Below are 19,316 nucleotides of genomic sequence, written 5' to 3'. Positions count from 1 at the left end.
CTACAGAACCATTGTATCAACATTTTTGTTACAAATGGTATTTTGTGTTCAGAACATTTTAAAATGATGCTGCAGAGTACTGGTATTAAACTTACAGTAGAACTAAAATGTATAGCTTTAAAAATCATGTTTATCTTTTACACAGCCACTTCAATCTTTTTAAATGAACAGGTTTAATATTAAATTGCTACAGGTAAAAATGAGTTGTGTGTCATAGCACATTTCATATGAATATAGCATATCTTTCAGATAACATCTAAAATAACTTACTGCTTATTTTAATTTCAGAAATTGCAAATTTGCTTGGAGTTTTATGGTTAAACTTCAAACTGCATGAGGGATTTGGCTGCATGACTGTCACTTCAGTGACTCATACTGTTATATTACTTCATATCACTCTGAAGAGTCTGTCTGAAACTTCATCCGAAGAAATGTTTTATTTTTCTTTGTAGTATGTGGTGCATTGTGTTGGTTTGTCTCTAATAATAGCCAAGAGTAATAATCAGATCCAATATGGCCACTTCTCTCTTAATTTTTAAAGCACATCAGCCTTTCTGACTTGTAGTTTGGCACCATGCCTGTACAGATGCTACAGAAGGGTACTTGTATGAAAAAGTATTGCGATGACTCACGCTTGTAACTGTCTTTCTGGCACTATTTAGACTATTTGCAAGAGTTGCCCTTCTTGTCTGCTGTCTAAATAATCTGCCTAAACTCTAGCTAAATTCTATTAACAGGTCATCTTTCTCCTTTCCTTTTTTAAAAAACTTCAAGTAGTGTCAAAGACAATTCTTGCTTGCGTAATGCTTGATCTTATATTACCTCATGGAGGTTTTATAACTTCTATTTTCTTCCTTGTGGTTTGTTTGCTACAAGCCAAGACTACTTAGCTTCTGTAGTATTTCTCCTATGGTGTTTGAGTGGCCTGCTAATGAACTATGCTGAGTTCATAGCAGGTAAACTTTTAAATGAAAGGTGATCTTTTTTTAACCGAAGAAGCCTAGTTAGTGCTGGAGTTCTGTCTTGCATGATTCCCTGTGTTACTGCTACAGAGCTGGGTGAAGTATTGCCATAATAAACACACTACAACCTTTCCATCTCACAGATGAGGACAATCCTATCTGGGGCAGGACTTTTGCCCCCAGATGAATCAAAGAGAATCTTTATTTGTTTTTCCCCATCAAGACTAAGTAAAATTTCTGTCCCCTTTTTCTGGGGCATCAAACACTTTTTGACATTTTTCTTTGAAATTCATGAGGTGCCCTTTGGCCTATTTCCTAGCCTGTCCAGGTCCCTCTGGATGGCAGCACAACCACCTGGTGTATCAAACCCTCCTCGCAGTTCTGTATCATCTACAAACAGTGCACTCTGTCCCATCATCCAGGCCATTAATGAAGAAGTTGAACAGTATTTGACCCAATTTTGACCTCTGGGTTATACCGCTAGTGCCTGGGCTCTAGCTGGACATTGTTCTGTTGATCACAATGCTTTAAGTCTGGTAGTTCAGCCAGTTTCCTATCCACCTCACTGCATACCTACCTAGTCCATATGTCATCAATTTGCCTATGAGGATTTTATGGGAGACAGTGTCAAAGGCATTGCTAAAGTCAATAACATCCATTGCTCTCCCCTCATCCACCAAACTAGTCATCTCATCACAGAAGGCTATCAGGTTGGTCAGGCATGAGTTTCCCTTTGTAAATCCATGATGACTACTACTTTGTCATTAATATGTTTGGTCATGGCTTCCAGGATTAGCTACTCCATCACCTTCCCAGGGATCAAGGTGAGGCTTACTGGCCTGTAGTTCTCCAGATGCTCTTCCTTGTCCTTCCTCATGATAGGAGTGACACTTGCTTTCTTCTAATCCTCAGGAATCTATCCCAGTTGCCACAGGCTTTCAAAGATAATTGAGAGTGGCCTTGCAGTGACACTGGCCAGCTCCCTCAGCACTCATGGGTACATGCCATCAGGTCCTGTTAGCTCACACAAACATCAAGCTGTATAATGCACATGCAGCCTGACTTGACTTGTGCTCAGCAAAACTTTAAGCTTATATATACTAATACTTATGAGCAAATGGTGTTTTGGTTTTCACACTTCTTTTAATACTGTAGGCAAAATTATTAAGCATAATTGCCAGATATATGTAGAAATATCTTTTCATCTTCTTTCTCACTGCTGAAACAGTAAGGGAAATTGAAGCCTCCAGAAGACAGCCTTATTTTCTTTCCCTTTTCTTTTTAGCCAAAAAAGATGTTTGTCCTAGTTCAGTTTATACTGGAAAACCTTTGCCTCTTAGATGAAGCAGATACAGTATAGGTTCTCTGTTCAAAATGGTGTTCTCTAGAATGTATGGAAAATTGACCAAGGGGTGATGATTTTGGACTTGACAGTAGCCCTGTGAGAGGGAAAAGAAGGACAGAACATGCTTTAGGGTTCAACTAGTGTAGATACATTCAGACCCACTAGTTCAATTGAGCGTTATAGCTAGCAAACTGGTACCACTTCCTATGCAAGTATGAAACTAGCTTTGCACTGTGTAAGAATCTTGCTTCCATTCAGAGTAAATGTTTATTAAAACAAATATCAAACTGATATTTGGTATCTAACTGAAAACAACTTGGACATCTTTCTTAGCTAATCTGTTTAGTCTGGAAAATGGAACCCTGATTATGTGGTTCTTGACCTGAGAAAAATTCTAACTTAAGTGTGCTACTATTGTAATATCAGCCCTGACCTTTTCAGAGATACTGACCACATGATTAAAAATTAGGAAACTTGGTATTGTTAGGTTTTAAGAAGAGATCATGAGTAGCTTGACTGGAGATGAGAAGGCCTTTGCAGAGAAGTCTTAATGGAAAAACTGGCACAATCTTTTGCTTAGCTATTAGTTTTTGGGCTTTCTTCTCACTTGATGACATGTTTGCACAAGTCACAGATTCATAGACAGCAGTTGCCAAGTATGTTGAAGTTCAGTAGACTGGCTTTGGAGAGTGATGCACAGATGTTCTCTGGTTTTGACAGATAAATAGCAACATTGCTTCTGTAGAAGAGTAATGAAGCTTGCCTTCCTTGTAGACTTGAGCCCAAGTCAAGCTTGATGTCCATTTTCTGGTGAGGGAATAGAGTGAATAGACATCACTTATTCTATTATCCTTTAATGTCTTTAGGGTCAAGTTTCTGGGACTGATAGTTAAATCTGTGTAAATCAGTCTGAGCTGATTTAGGTGTTGTACACTAGCTTCCTGTTTTAAGATACTTAGATTATTTTTTAGCTTGATTCTTCTGCATTTCCCGAGACCAACTCTGGATTAGACCTTCTCAGTAATTGTGTCTCCCTGTAACCTGCTGGAACTACATCAGAAGTGTGGTGGGGTCTGTCATTGTGAGCATTGTGAGTCAAAGTGCTGCTTCCTGAACACTCTGTTTACTGAAATATCCTTTCATATTAAATTGAAATTTAATGGTGATTTTTTTTTTGTGCTTTTAAAGGTTATACGTTTTTTCAAAAGAACTCCAACAGAAAGATGTTATGTGGTATTTTTAAGTATGTGATAGTAATGTCTTCTGGGGATATAATGGAGATGTGCTCCTTTAAGAGCAGAATTTTTAAGCTATTCAGTACTGTGTGTTACTATGCACAGATAGTGTATTTGCTTATTTCAGCTAACTTCAAAAGAGGAATAATGGATTCTGCTATCATTAACTTTTTGTGAGTTGGAAACCTTTTATCCTTAAAGCAATGGAGGTAGAGTAAAATATTTTTGCCCTGTTTAGAGAAGGCTCTTGGTCTCTGTGCACCGAATGGGACAGACTATTTTTAATTAAAGAGTAAATTTCATTTGTAATTTACTTGGAACAGTGCTTAATTTAGAACAGTACTCAAGTTATATTTGAGGGCTTTTATTTTAGGGGGTCTATGCCTAGAACTGCATGTACTTGAACAATTATTGTGCACTAGTAGAAGATGCATTGCCTTAAAACCCAGTGGAAATATTTGACCTGGGCTTATTTAGCCTGGAGAAGAGAAGTCTGGTGGGGGACCAAATAACAACCTTCTAATACCTATGAGGAGGCTATCAAGAAGCTGGAGCCAGACTCTTCACAGTGGTGAGACAGCTAGCATAAATTGAAACGCAGTTCAGACTGGATACAAGGAAAAACTTTTTCACTGTGAGGACAGTAAAGCACTGGAACAAGTCAGTTGCCTAGAGAGGCTGTGCCATATGCATCCTTGGGGGTTTTCAAGAGCTATCTGATAAAGCCCTGAGCAGCCTGATCTGACCTCACAGCTGGCCCTGCTTTGAGCAGGAGGTTGGCCTGGAGACCTCCTGAGGTCTTTCCAACCTGAATTGCTCTCTGATGTGCATGGTAGACTGTCATCTACTGCAAAGCCCTGTTATTAGAACTGCTCCTGGTTATGAAGGTCATCTCAGACTAGAGGTAGGATAGCAGGCTCTGTGGGAAGAAAGAAGGATTTCCCTTGCTGTATACAGCTGGTTACTGTGGGATCAGAAGAAAGTTACAGTAAGGCGGAATCAAATGTGGAAAACACATATGGACCTGCTAGTGAATTGTAGCAATTGCAGATAGTGTAATTAAGAGTTTTGATCCACTCCCCCACCTGACTGATGCTGATTGAAGTCACTATGGCTTGAGAGTTTGAGATGACATCAGGACAGACTGGCAGCATGGCCATACCTCATTGTGTTAGGAAACCTATCACTGTTTGGGACTATGACACACTCCACAATTTATTCTGCCTGTAACTCGATCATCCTCTGTATACCCTCTGGTGCCATGCAGAAGACAAGAAAAACTCAGATAATGCAGCTGCTTCTGCAAAACTAATCTGCTCTCTAGAACCCATAACAATGAAAAGAGTTTCCTTATCAACAGTGATAGCCATCACAGATGTACATAAATCCCTTAAATCAAGCCAATTTTTTGCTTACCTTTACTGTTGTCCAATTTGGAGCAGCCTGTTACTTGCTTGTACTTACTTTGTTTTCTCTGTCCATTAGTATCAAACTCTTTTAAAAACTGCTTTCACATACCGATCTGTCAAAGATTTCCCTTGTGTCTCCTACTGCTTTGTTTGGAAGACTGAGCTCTGGGAGCCTTAAGCTGAAGTATTTAAAATATTTTTATGTAATTTAGGTAGTATGTGGAACTTGCTTGAATTAATCATGAAGAGCTCAAAAATTCATCTGAGCCAGTCTCTTGGTTGCCTGTGCTCTTCCTAAAGCTGCATTCAGTAATAGGAGGGGAAAAAAAATTATATATAAATTACTATTGTGCTTCAGTCTTGTTGACAGAATTCAGTGCTTCAGACTGTCATCCAATTATTTCTGTCCACTACCCAGGGTTTTTCCAGTTCAAGGTATTGAAATACTGGAGAGGATTCTGCATTACATTTTCTGTTACTTATGCCACTAACTTCTGAGTTTTCTCCCTCTGCTTGAGAAATAAGTAAATTTTTCTACCTCTGTCAGGAAAGCAAAAGGCACAATATGGAATTATCTCATCCTTGTTTCTTCAGTACTATACCTTGAACTTACCTGCTCTCTCAGAAATGTAATTCAGTTGATGCAACTGAAATTTCTTTTCTTGTATTGTCCCAAGGGGAAAGCTGTCTGCTAGCTAGCTGCAGTGGCCTCTCTGCTGACACATACTGAAAGAAAAAGTGGTGGGATTTTTGTTTTTCTCGACAATAACTATAGTTCTCCATAATTTGTTAGCATGGATTCCTTGTTCCACCTTTGCTCTTCCAAACCTGCAGTTACCTCAGGTTTCAACTTGTGGGGAGGAAGGGGGTCGTGTCTGTGTCACTTTTATTCCATTATGCCTATATATTTCTGATAGATACTGCTACTTCAGACAAATTTAATCTAATGAGCATGAGGCAAAGATGCATCTAAGGAGTTGGCCATGTCTTTCAACATATATAGTTCTCCTAACTGTTTTGAAAATGACACTTTAGGGACATATTTTCTGGAGTCCTTGTGTGTGCTTATACCTCCCAAAGAGTTCAAACTCTCCATACTGACTGTGCAACTGGAAGCTATGCTGTTCTGACACTGAAGCAGTACTAACAGCATGTGTATTTCAGATTCACCCCACATTCTTTTTTCCACATTCACTTACATGTATGTTAATTCATAGTGTTAATTTTTTTAACAGAGCTACTTATTAGTCTTGAAAAAAATATTTTCCCGTGAAGTCTAGTTCATGAAATCATACTCAGTTGTGTGGGTCATGCGAGTACTGTAAGTACTAATAGAAACTCCTGATCTAATATATTAACTGCTTGTATAGAAAGTTATTTACTACCATAAACATTTGGCCTGTATGATCCTTTTAAAATGATGGTCAGTGTCCTTGCAAGACTGTTGTTGCATTAAGCAAAGGCAGCCTGCCTGAAGAACCATATCATCAGTTGATATTATGTCACTGTACTACATTGCATTTTTTATATTATATAGAGCCTTTACAAAAATAGAAATATTAGTGATTTTGTTTTACCTTCAGTTACAACTGACCATTATTGTCCAGGATCTGAATCTATAGGGTCCTTACAAAAATATAAAAGGGGAGGGTTTTTTTGTCCTAAATAGTTCTCCTCCTTTCTCTCACTCTCTCTGTCCAAATTGGAAGGAGCTTTAAATGGAGCAACAGCAATTATTATAGTATGAAAAATAGGCTCTGAGAGGCTAAACAGGCTCAATTGGTTGAATTCATCCCTAAGACTAGCAGAGAAGAAATTCTTTGTATCAATGCTGTCCAAATGCTGTTTTTGTTTTTTAAACCTTGTGGAATGTGTAGGTAGATGTCTAGTGACTTAAATAATATAGCTGCTGTAGGGATAAAATAAATATCAGATAATACCAGGCAGTCTGGTATCCAAGAATGTCTTAGAGTTAATGTACAATGTAATCGTTGTACACTGCAAACTGAGACTCGTGATGAGGTTCTTGGGAGGAAATAGAGTTTTTTTCTGTAGCTTTGCTTTGCCTGAATGGCAGGTGGTGTGTGTATTACCAAACAAAAAACAAACAAAAAAAAATGGTTTGAGCTTGAATTCTTGAATGGTATGACTGTGGTCCCAGGGCTGTCATTTATACATGCTGGCAAAGAATAATCTGCATTGTATGTTTAAAAAATCAAGAAGATGGAATGTATTTGTTTTGGCAAGTTGTTGTATTGTTGGGTATGGCTATGATACTGTGGGCTTTGAACTTGTCACCTCAGACTAAACAGATTTGACCCTGGTTGGTATGTTCAATGAGAAACTTCATAGACAAATGGGCATCTTCCAAATTCCAGTTGCAGCTTTTCCTTTGCAGTGCACAACTAATTTTTTAAATTTAACTTTCTTTGGTATATTTTTAAAGATACAGAGAATATTGCATAAAAAAAACTGTAATGCCAAATGTAAGTTGAGACTTCTTGATTTTGTGACTTTCATTTGATGAGGATTTCTATAGCAGCTTTTTTGCTTTTTTTCTGAATACATTATATGGATCTTTAGTTTGATTCTCTCATAGCTTTAATTTAGTGATGCATGTATCTGATAAATGTTCCTTTGGACAGCCTTTCATGGTCACAAAGTGTTTGCCTGTTTGCTTCATTATACCAAGAGGAACACAAAGTTGGTGGAGAATTAAAAGTCACTCTGCTGATTTTATATTTTTAGTTTTCCAGTTGTTTATGCAGGGTAGAGTCCCAACTTAGTGACTGATTCACACTACAGAAATTCAAAATAATCTTTCATAAAATGAAATAGGTAATACACTCAGTTGGGGAAACCAGAAAATGTAATTAGTGCATGGTAAATTTACTGCTGGACCATGTCTCCGCTAATGGACCAGAATTGCATAGCCTTTCTATGCTTTAAAATCAGCATATTACAGCTCAGTGATGCCTGCTCAAAATGTTTGCATTGCATTGCATTGCTGTAGCACTTTACTTGTATTTAACACAACTTTTTCTTTCTTTCAAAAGGCGTCTGAACAGAAATAACCTTCAGTTGCTCTCTGAACTACTCTTTCTGGGGACGCCGAAGTTATACAGGCTGTAAGTACACACAACCTAATAAGTATTATTCTTGAAAATTGGGACATGGTCTGTTATTCTGTCTTGTATTAGTTTTTTTTGTTTTGCATGTAACAAGGCTAAAATGCATCCAGGAATATTAATGATTCTTTTTTGTTAGTTGAGTATTTTCTTCACTTATTTTGCAAGATTTTTTAAAAAATCTTCTAGCCTAGATGCTGATACTTGACTGTGACAAAACATTGTTTCATCCATTCCTGCTTCTGTAAATTAAGTCTTGTTGAAAGAATATTTCAGCTTTGCTTTTCTCCTGTTTTCCTTTTCCTGTGTTAAAAGACATAAAAAAGACTTTGAAGGTTCTGACCCAGTGATACGGCACTGTACAAGAACCTGATTTTTTTGATGTTCTATTTTTGTATATGTACACATTGGACCAGAAAAATCATAGTGTTGGCAAGTGGTAGGCTGTGGAGTTCTCTCCTGGGTTCCCTCGCAAAGAAAGGAAAGGTAGCAACTTAAACTCTGGGAAAAAAAAGATTATGAAACACTTTACCTTAAAAAAACTCTATGAAGTTGAGTAATGAGGTTTAGTTTTGATTTTCCTCTGGTTTGATAATATTTTACATTTTTTAATATGTTGACCCATTGGCCATTTTTGAGAATCCACTTATTTCTGTAGCAGTGTAAACATGGAATGAAGTTCAGATGCTGATTTCAGTTAATTTTTTTTATCTATATGCTCACTTATTGTAATGAAATAAATTTCCAGGTAACTTTCAGTCATAGTCTATGGCATGAGAAGGACACAACCTGATATGCTTAAATAGGCTTCGAAAGGAGGTGCGAATTCAGACATTTTAAAAATTTAAAGATACACACACGTACGTTTGACAGAGTTCTTTAGTCTTCAGGTGGGATTTCTGCTGTTGAAATTGAATTTAGGTGGCCAGACCAGTCTGAATAAGCAAGTAGACCATTTTGTATATCTTAATAATCACTGAATAAATTGATTTGATTTTACTGATTTTACCCCATGTGTGCTGGGAAAATGGGTGAAGGTGAAGGAAGATGGGTTTCTTCTGATTCGCTTCTACTTCAATATATGGAAATGTTCTTGAACAAATTTTATAATGAAGCTTTTATTTTTAGGAGTGGATTTCTGTTTTAATATTACAAAATAATAATTCTTTTTTCCTCTCCTAGTAATATGAAATGACAAACTGAAAATGACTCTATTATTGGTATAAACATTTAGTTCTGTGTATTTTTCTTTCCTTTGCTTTTGATGTGTTTTTTTGTTTCCAAAACTTCCTTGTAGATGCAATGAGTTGTTAAATTACTAGGCCAGAGAGTTCCTGAAGGCTTTTGTTCTGACAAACAAAAATATTTTTGCTCTACTACAATATTACAATATATTCATATGTAGTTTTATATATTAACAATTCAGTCTTTTCTGTAATTTTCATTAGCAATCATGGAGACATTACTTCCATCAGGAAGGAAAATGAAAAGGGTTTATGATAATGTTATTATTCCACCCATAGTGTAATGGTTGTTATCTAAATTCATATAAAATAGAAATGAGCCATAATTCGCAGGGGAAGAATGGATGAACACTTCAGGCAAAATCATATCTGAACATATTTAATTCAGAATTGCTTATGTGATAGATGCTAGTCTTAAATCTATGATTTCTTTTGACATAAAGCACACAACTGTTCATATATATGGTGGAAAGTAAGAGATCACTGGCTTCACAGTATTAAATTTCCTCTGCCTCAGGGTTATTGTTGATCAGACCATGAAAGTGAACGTCTGGTTATAATGTAGTCATGTTTAAAAGAAAATACTAGTGATACTGAAAATCTAGGTTCGTTTAACGCTAAGTTTGTATTTAAAAAATGTCAGGGCACCAAAGGGATTGATGTGAGTTAAATGTTCCTAGTCAGCGTTCAGATTTTATTTAGCTTGACCACTATGTAGGGTGTAAAATGATTTGGGATTTTTTCCATGTATTATTGTGTAAGCTTATACATATTTATATCCAATTCTTTTTTAAGGAGAACTAAAGCTCTCTAAACATGTTCATTAAAATGTGTAATATGCTTTGGTTTTAGTATTTATTTTTGGCATTTAGCAGCTAATCAAACAGTGTGTGTACTGCAAGTTTTCAATGTACTATTGAGCTTCTGTGAATAATAATTACCATTTGACCCTTGGCTGTAAATGAGATGCCAGGTGAAGAAGCACATATGCTTGTTGTGTAGCCTAAATGCAATATAAAAGAAAGAGGGTACACTGTATATGAATTATGATTAGACACAGTTGGTTGCCGCCAGCGGCCAGCTATGCTTTCCCTTTGCTGTCTGCTCCAATTTCTCTTTGGACGGGTTGAGAGAGCACTGCATGTTCAGGTCAAGATGTTTGCCTAGAAATAGTAGTACAGTTGCAGCTGTGTTTGCTGGAGCAGGAGACTAGTTTAAATAGCATTACCATTTATCCAGTCCATTAACAGAACTCTGTAAAATAATACCAACTCTGCATAAACTACAGGACAGTGTAATAAAATTACAAGCACTTGTTGACAGATGGGAAGTGTAAGTAAAGGAAAGCGATAGGTTGAGAGTTTAAAAGACACAGTGCATAATTTTCTCTGTCTAAAGACACTTGATTTTCAAAATCAATTAAATGAATTAACATACAGGTTACTTTTGTTTAGCTTTTTCCATATTCCAAGAAAATGCCTGGGAAAAACTAAAAAGGACATTTTTAGTCAAAGCGTAAACTGATTTCCCGTTAAGAGTCGATCTACAAAGGCATTTTGGTGTAAATATTTTTAGAGGAAGTAGTATGTTAAAAATAGTATGAAGAATGCTGTAGGGTGTATAATCTTATCTTGTAAGATATCTTTCAAGGAAAAACGTACACTAACCTGTGTGTTTTGACAAAGTACTGTTAATATAGGTGCTGTAGTAGATCCCTTGGGATAATGTAAGTGCTTGTTCAGCAAGTCTTTTTCCTGTGAGAATGGTATGTGTTGTTTTCAGTGGCTCGTGTGCCCGCTCCCACTGACTTGTGTGTGCATCAGCAATAATACCTTTAGCACAGAGAACGATTACAGCCTCGTGAGTACTTATCTGAGGCAAATGGATTTTGACTGCTTACTTTGGCTGGTTAGATCACAGTTCATTGACTGTCATTTGCTGCAGGATACCAAGTGCTGGACCCAAAGCCGTTTGAGAATGTGGTTTTAAAATATACCTTCATTAGAGGCATATAAAGGATACTGAATTCCCTGCACACAGCTTGTGCCTTTTGATTTACATTTCTTGCACTGGGAATGAGGGTAAGTTCCCTTACTGACCAATCTTTGTTTTATAAGTTAGGCAGTATTAGCTCTGAAAAAAAACAATTTTACTAGTGGATGCGCTCCTAGTCTTCTGACATATTAGACACCTTTTCTTTCTAATATAAATGTATTTAAAAAGAAATATGTCATGAATAAAACATTTCTCTTCTAAAGGAGGAAAAAGTCTTAATATAGTCTGATTAATAAACACACAATTTTGAGATGTCTGTTAGTGACTTAGTCATAACAGCTAAGAATTTAAAAAAAAAAAAAAGGCCAGGCCAGAACACCAGCAGCAGCGGCAACAACAACAAAACCCGGCATGGGGGGCCCTTGCAAAAATTCCTCCTGAATTAATTTCTGCCAGCTATGATTAAAGTGTGCGATACTAGATGTGTCAGACACCATAGTTCTCTGCTTCATTTTACTCCTGGCCTCTTTGGCCCCTGCCACAATAAATCGCACAATGGTTAGGCAGGAATTGCAGGTTACAGTTGCTACGGTTACCGTTGTCCGGTCGGATCGACATCATTACTCATCCAGCCCGCTCCCACCGGCGGCCGCCGCCGCCTGCCGACGCTGCCGGTGCCGGCGCGGGCAGCAGCAAAGTTCTCCGGGCGGCTGCCGAAGCTGGTTTTTTTCCGACGGCTGCGGGGGACCTACGATTTGCATCGCTTGCACTTGTGTCTTCCTAGCTGAAGGGTTTTTGTGGGGTGTTTTTGTTTTTTGTTGTTTTTTTTTCCTCTTGGCAAAAGCAATCAGAGATGAGAATACAGAAGAGGTGGTGTAAGATGCTAAAACAGAACTTTAAAAATGTTTTTAAACTACCATGTCTCCTTACTGTTGTTAGCTGTGTTTGCAGCTTAAATAGTTTGATATTGTTATATCCCTTTTAGCTGTAACTATGGCAAGCTACAGTAATAATTTGGTAGATGAGATCATTTATCTCTAATACTCTAAATCCCTTCTAACAACTCAATGGAGAAATCTCTCATTAGAATATGCTTATTATTTTCAGGCTTCTGAAATCTCTTATTCCAACTGCAAACAGGTGGTTGTGGTTGTTAAAAATCCAGTGAGGAGCAAGAATGAGTTTCCCCTATTCAGAAGGCAATTATTAGTGAATCTGTCTGCTTTTGCAAGTCGGTTGTTAAAGGAACTGCTGATGGATAAGAGTAATTGGTAGGTTTCCACTGTTTGTGCTGCAATAATACTACAGTATGCTGCACCTTATGGTAGAAGTGTGCTGGATGTGCGACAGTTCTGTTTGTTAGAACGTCAGAACTCTAACTTCCACACGAATTATGAATTCACCAAATTTTGCCCCCTCTCTCCAGTGATTGGTTTCCTTTTTTATGATTTATTTTGGTGCATTGTAGCAGTCTCCATATAATACGTTTTGGGGTTTTTTTGTGTAATAGATCTGAATCTTTTCTTTTAAAGGTAAAAGTTTTCTGTGCATTTTGCATTCATCATGGTAATGTTATGATTTCTTGTGTTGTTCTACCACAGCAATTTCAAATATAGGAATGTTTCAATTGTTTTATTTAAACAAATAACCAGCTCACAAATAGTAAAGTTGTTAAGTTTTTACCAATTCTATTACTAGTCAGGTTTTAATTACTAGAGTTACTACACTAGCATCATTTTTTAACAGTGACTGTAATTCTTAGAAAATTTATCTTTCAAAATTATTATTCAACAAAGAGATACTGTACAAAGTATATGTGTAAAATGAGCGTACAATTTTGTCTTTCTGGTATTGTAACCCACTAATTAAAAGGAAATCCCTAATATAATAGACTAGATTAATTACTACTTTCTTTCTTGCAGCGTGAAAGCACCATTATCATAGCTTTGCTAAATCTGTGCACTGTCACTAATACAAGGTCTTATGGCACCAGTCTAGAATGTTTTTAGAGTGAGTTTGGCTCACTATGCTGTAAGTCCACTGTTAGTTACAGTTCAGTGAATTTTATTTTGCTAAAATTATGACCCATAGGTAAAGAAAAGACTATTTGGAAATGTAAGAATTGATAGGTATTGAAAGTATGCTTGCTAAGGTTCATTATCTCTAAGAAGAAACTGAGTAACCAAAAAATGTGCTCACAGTGCTAGGATTGTAATATGTTTTTCTGGCATTTGTATCTGGTATGGGAGATCTAGAAGATAATCTCTTATAGAAGTTCCTCGGGATTGATTATTGCTTCTCTGCCATGTGCTCTTTTTAATCTGGAAAGAAAAGTGAATCAGGAGCTGGAATGCTTAATGCAAGTTACCTTGTCGGTGCATTTGTCCTCTCGTCCCATCACCTGATTCTGCCTGTTCTCATCCCTGCTATAATGATATGAAGTTAAAAACTCAGTCACCCTTTACAAAGTAGTGAGCAGAAACAAATACCACTACAGCTTGTTTCAGATATAAGGGCTACTTGTAGAGTAAGAAGTGGCAGGATGACTTCTAGAGATGTTGGAGGTACTGCAGAAAATTGTGTGGTGCCTCAGGTGACTTTTATTTTTTTGAGAACAGAAGTAAGAATTATATGTATGCTTTTGGTGTAAAACTTGCAGTGGTTGCAACCTAGCAACAGCAAACATTCAGCCTTAGATTAGTTAAATAGAAGTGTTGGTGGAACCAGAGTGAACTCTTGAAACAGTCATATTACATTTTATTTTATTTATTTATTATTTTTTTAATCGCTGTGTTTGATAATATCCCTGGAACTTCAAGCTTAACTACATTGCTCTTCCTGCCTTTTGGTGTTTTAGGCTCTTAATCTATAGGCTTTTCATGAGCTGTGCTTTCTTTGGTATTTCTGCAGCACCTAGCATGAGGTAGTACAGGAAAACAATAGCTAGGGGAAATGGTTTACCAAATATGCAGAAGTCAGGTTAAATATAGGTACTCAAAGAAATAATATGGTATTTCTTAATTGGAAGCACTTTTTTCTTGTGAAATTGCTCACTCAAGATAGATGTTTGTATTTTTAATTTTGATATAATTGGGAAGTATCTTTAAATTGCATTTAAATTTGGTTCTATTTTTTTTAACTATAAAAATATAATTTAGCATAGTTCCCCCCCCCCCGGCAGTATTTCCTTTGCCATAGGATAAAATGGTGGGTTAGGTGGAATTCCAGGGCTGCAAGCTCACTGTGCTACCAGGCAGATCGTTACATCTTTACATAAACTGCGTTACCAAATACCATAGTTGACTGTCTTCGGCAGGCAGGCATCCATAAAGATACTTGAAACTATTGATTTTCATTATAACAAACATTCCCAAACTGTTTACTCACCTTGACATGATTTTCAAATTAAGGTTAAAACAAACCAAGCAAACGCAACATAAACGTCGTGGACTAACATAAACATCTCTGGTATTCAAATTCTCTTACACTATTAGCTGTTGGTATTTCAATATGTCTAATGAGAAAACATGAATTGAATTAAGAACTGCTTACCTCACTCAAGCCATTGCAGTTTTGGAATGACTTTTAAAATATCTCAATTACTTTGAATACCACCATTTTATACTTTAGTAAAGATGGCCTGGTTATACTAACCTGGCTGGCCTCAAGCATAAATAATTACCCTCAGTGTTTTTGTTGAGGTGATAGCTGTCAAAGCACAGATCTGAGAACCTTTTTTTTAAATGCAAAAATTAAAATAACTTGTTTTGGATCATCTGTAACCATATTAGTGTCCAGTCTGAATCTGTCCCTGGGTTGTTCCTGGAGGGTTAACCTTGAAAGCTTTGGTAAACTGTGATACAGGAAACCTTTTAGGCAGGAGTTAAGTAGGAAACTGAATCTCAGTGAAGGAAGTAATGAAAAGTAAAAAGGCATGTCAGAGGAAATACCATTATTATGTGGTGCAAAAACATGGTGTGAAATGTTATAAAGAGGACATCTGTAAGTCTCTGATTCCATGGAGTGGACATGTAAGTGCAGCCATGTCATCCTGATTTAACAAAAAAATTTAAAAAAAAAAGAAAGAAAAGGAATAAATCAGGCCAAGGGAAAATGCAAAAATATAGAGGCTTCTCCTTATGACGGTAGGTTTCTTCTACTAGTGGAAGATTAAAGCCTGAAGTAACTGAATAGCTGAGAAAAGTCCAAAGAAAAGTTGATTGCTTCCCTTCAACAGTTCCAATTGATTGAAAAAAGCCTAATTTAAAGTTCTGTTTGTTCTGTGTCTTAAACCATCAGAATTTTCTTTTAGAACTGGGGGAATGCTCTGGAAGAGAAAGAATCCAAGGATAAAAAGTCATTGCAGGCCAACAATTGTTCCTAATCCTCACAAAATGCTGGAGAAATTAAATTTATTCTTTATTGCTCAAAGTGTTACCTAGGTCACTGGGCGATGGGAAAATTGAACTGGAAGTCGAGTAGGCACAATCTTTGTTTTGTGTCTAGATGCTTAACCTTAGACATGACAAGGCATCTTAGTGTGTTGTGGGAACTTGGTTCAGAGTATTAACACCAGGACGTTTATTACCCTGGATTTATAATAGGCTATGCTGTCAGTAGATGAAAATGTTGTGTTTACATTTCAGTGTTAAATGATCATTTAATTAACACCTAAAGAAAAAAAAAACTTGTGAAATTCTTAGCAGCTTTTATTGTTGGTTTCCTTGGAGGTTTTAATATCCAAGTTACGCTGCAATTGCTTCTACAAGTACAGCTAGAAAAGACATTTATGAATGTAGTCAAGAAGGACAGACAGTTTAACCCCTGTTGACCCTTCATCCTGAATGTTGATTTATATAGCATTTTAAATATATTGAATTTGTTTTAAAGCTTCTCTGAAGTAACACACACAGCATTCAAGCAACAAATGTATTTTTCCTGTGTAAAATGTTTCCCAACATATACATTCTCATGGAAAACACAGAGAATTCAGGCTTTTCATAGAAAATTACTAATGTTTGTAGAACATACCAACAGGCATTTTATAGCAGTAAAAATTTCCTGAAGATTGTTTTGCCAGATTTGTGTTCTCTTGATAAGAATATGTAACCTTTCATAAGAAAAAAGGAGTTTTGAAACAGAGACAGCATATCATGCACTGATTGTAGTAGCTACTGCCTGAATTCTTCAAAAGGAGTAGGAAATTGGCCAGGGAAACGGCATTGCTACAGAAACGCACATCCACTTTAGCCAGCACATATCCACTTTCTTTGATACAATGGAACATAGGAAAGTCAAGGCTATCTAAAAGCTTTAATTTGCTCTTGGTCCTTAATAATGCCTTCTGTTGTAGTGCTGATCTAGAAATGCTTTTTGCTATAATGTTGGTCTACAAAGCATGTTTGAATAGGTGTTTTTGCATCCTAGAGCTAAAGCAGGATGAAATGTACTTTGTTAAAGAGCAGCTGCTCTTCAGCTGATGTATTTTTAAAAACACTACCTGTAGTAAAAACTGAAATTGTAGCCAGGTTTAGAGATTGCTGTTATTTTTCAGGGGAGATGTTTTTAATAGTCTCTATGGGGGGGAGGGTGGTGGAACAACTTTACAAGCATGTTAATAAATAATAAAACAACATAGCTTAATTCACTTATTGGTGGTCTAACAAGTTTTTTTGGTTTATTTTTTACTGATGATCGTATCCTTTATACATGTCAATAAGTGAGTTTGAAAGCTTAATCTGCTGATACAATAAACATTTTTTTCTCTACACAAAATGAGATTAAACATTGAACAGTTAATGAAATACTACAGCTGCAGTGTGAGTTCTGTCTACCAGTGTGATATGAATTTTTTAAAACTTGTGAATATATTTATTACATTGAAACTTAATATTCAGATAGACTTGTCAGTCAGATATATTTGCATTTCCTTTTGCCTAAAATATTTGACCATTTACAGCTAAAGCAGTTTATCAACATTCACAAAGCACACTTTTTTTTTTCCAGTTTTTTATTAGGAATTTCACCATATCTCTCCCTCCAAATGGGCTTGTTGGAGTACTAAGAATAAAAGGGAGGCTTACCCTGTGCCAAGCTTAGCTTACTATCTTTTCACAGGGCAGTCCTGGTAGAGATTGGAGATTTACTGAACTGGTGAATAATTAAAGTAATGGATGCAGGAAGCCATAGGCTAAACTTTGTGCACAGAGGCAGATAGACTTCAGCTGAAACGACTTTGAACTGTGCGGGATTCAAAGAGTCCTGGTGGCTGGGTCACATAGATAATCTAAGTACCAATTAAAGGGGCTTTCATTATAGCAAGAAAAAGTGAAAATACACAATGCTCAGCCTGAAAGAGCCGAGCCGAAGTACGAGCCGTAGCGATGAACAACGGGGACTGTTGTCTTGAGTCCTGGAGCCGCTGTTGGCGAAGTACGGGTACCGGGGTCTGGGCTGGTGGCTTTATTCGGGAGAGGCCGCTTGTGAATGCCGAGCGCGGCGGCTTCTCTGCGCCAGGCACTTGAAGGGGCTGCTCCGCCGCGGGCCGCGCCGATCGCCGCGCGGGGAATAAAGCCGGGCTCGCTGGACGCTTTTCATCTCTGCAGCCGCGCACAGGTGCAGGCCCTGCCTGGCTGAAGGGCCGTGCGCGGGAGGTTGCTTTCCATGGCCCTTAATCCTTAGGGGGAAGAAAAAGGGGCTGAGAGGCAGAGTAAATCTTTGGTTAAGTACTCCTTGAGGATTTGTAGGGTAATGCGTACAAGAGACAAAATCCGGGCCCCCCCCCCCCCGCCCCTTCTCTCCAGACAGTTCAATGATGTTTTTATTTTTACCTTGCATGTGTAATCCTTACAGTGGTACAGAAGGGCTGCTTATACTTTAGGGTAGTATTTCATAGCATGTGCGAGGTGAACACGGCAGCTGTGGATCAATGCTTTTATTCCTGGTACTTTTAATACAGGGGAGATGAGTTAGGGGAAGGGACAGAAGAAACCAAGTCTTCCCCTCTGTGGATCCTTGGAGGAATGGGTGGATAGTCCCAAGGGACTTAGTCTTTTAAATTTTGAGCTCAATCAACTATCTCTTAAGTTTGATAAAGCCCCAATGGAAGGGCAGGAAAGATAGGATAACAGCTAATGTAATGAAAAGGGTATTTGTAGTAGCTCCTTCTCAGAGTATAAAGATATGAAAGGCTAAACGGAGAGAAAAGAATGTGAATGCATATCTTAACTAAAGCAAGGAAAAAATCTGAACAGCTTAACAGAACTGGGGAAGGAGTTAGCTACATGAATGAAGAAAAAATACATGCATGCACCCAAACACACACACTTGCGTCTGCTGCAGGGAAATGGCGATCATTTCTGAGATTAGAGAAAATTCCTGTCTTGTCCTTACTACACTTTCATTGTGTTAAAATTATTGTATGATTGATTAGTTTTATTATATTCTGTGTTTTTATGAACTGTTTGTGTTCTCTGTAAAAGGCAAGAGGTTGGCCTCCCTCCTTAAGTTTAGTAATGTGTCTGTAAATTCAGTAAAAATGTTCTCCTATGCTATACAACTGTTACAGCATAGATATCCTTCCCATTACTTCTGCCCCTGCAAGACAAAAGGATAAAAATATCATTTTTAAAAGCATCTTGTTTAATAAGCCAGAGTGATTATTAATATTTTTTTTTAATAAAAATTTATGAAGCAGGAGCCTGCCTGTACAGGAGTGCTTTGTTTCTGGATCTCCAGTGTTCATGTTAAAAGTGCAGGAGCCAAAATTCCTCAGATGACATGGAGAGTGCAGAGATATGTCTTCCAGCAAAAAAAATTTAGTTTGTATACAGTCTTGGCGGATCTATGTCAATTTTTTTCATCTAGGAAAAAAGCAAAACGTTTCTCTTCAATGAAACAGTTTCTTATGGCTCACCAATGAGGTAGTCAGACGCATTCTGCTTTGAGTGTAGAACTGCCGAAGCAGGGCATCTTCACCATTCCAGCTGGTAACAGCTG

General features: G+C 37.3%; 1 protein-coding gene across 5 annotated transcripts in view; it reads left to right on the top strand.

The window, feature by feature from the left end:
- The window catches only part of SLIT2 (slit guidance ligand 2), a 257,918-nt gene that overhangs the window by 11,303 nt on the left and 227,299 nt on the right, over positions 1-19,316 (top strand). For all 5 annotated transcript variants that reach the window (XM_067298185.1, XM_067298183.1, XM_067298186.1 and 2 more), the window contains exon 4: positions 8,008-8,079. In XM_067298185.1, the coding sequence (XP_067154286.1) occupies positions 8,008-8,079 (72 nt within the window). The remainder of the gene's footprint in view (positions 1-8,007; positions 8,080-19,316) is intronic.

The sequence above is a fragment of the Apteryx mantelli genome, chromosome 5 (assembly GCF_036417845.1).
Source record: "Apteryx mantelli isolate bAptMan1 chromosome 5, bAptMan1.hap1, whole genome shotgun sequence".
Taxonomy (NCBI): domain Eukaryota; kingdom Metazoa; phylum Chordata; class Aves; order Apterygiformes; family Apterygidae; genus Apteryx; species Apteryx mantelli.
Note: the sequence above shows the minus strand (reverse complement) of the source record. Positions and strands in the feature narration are given on the sequence as shown.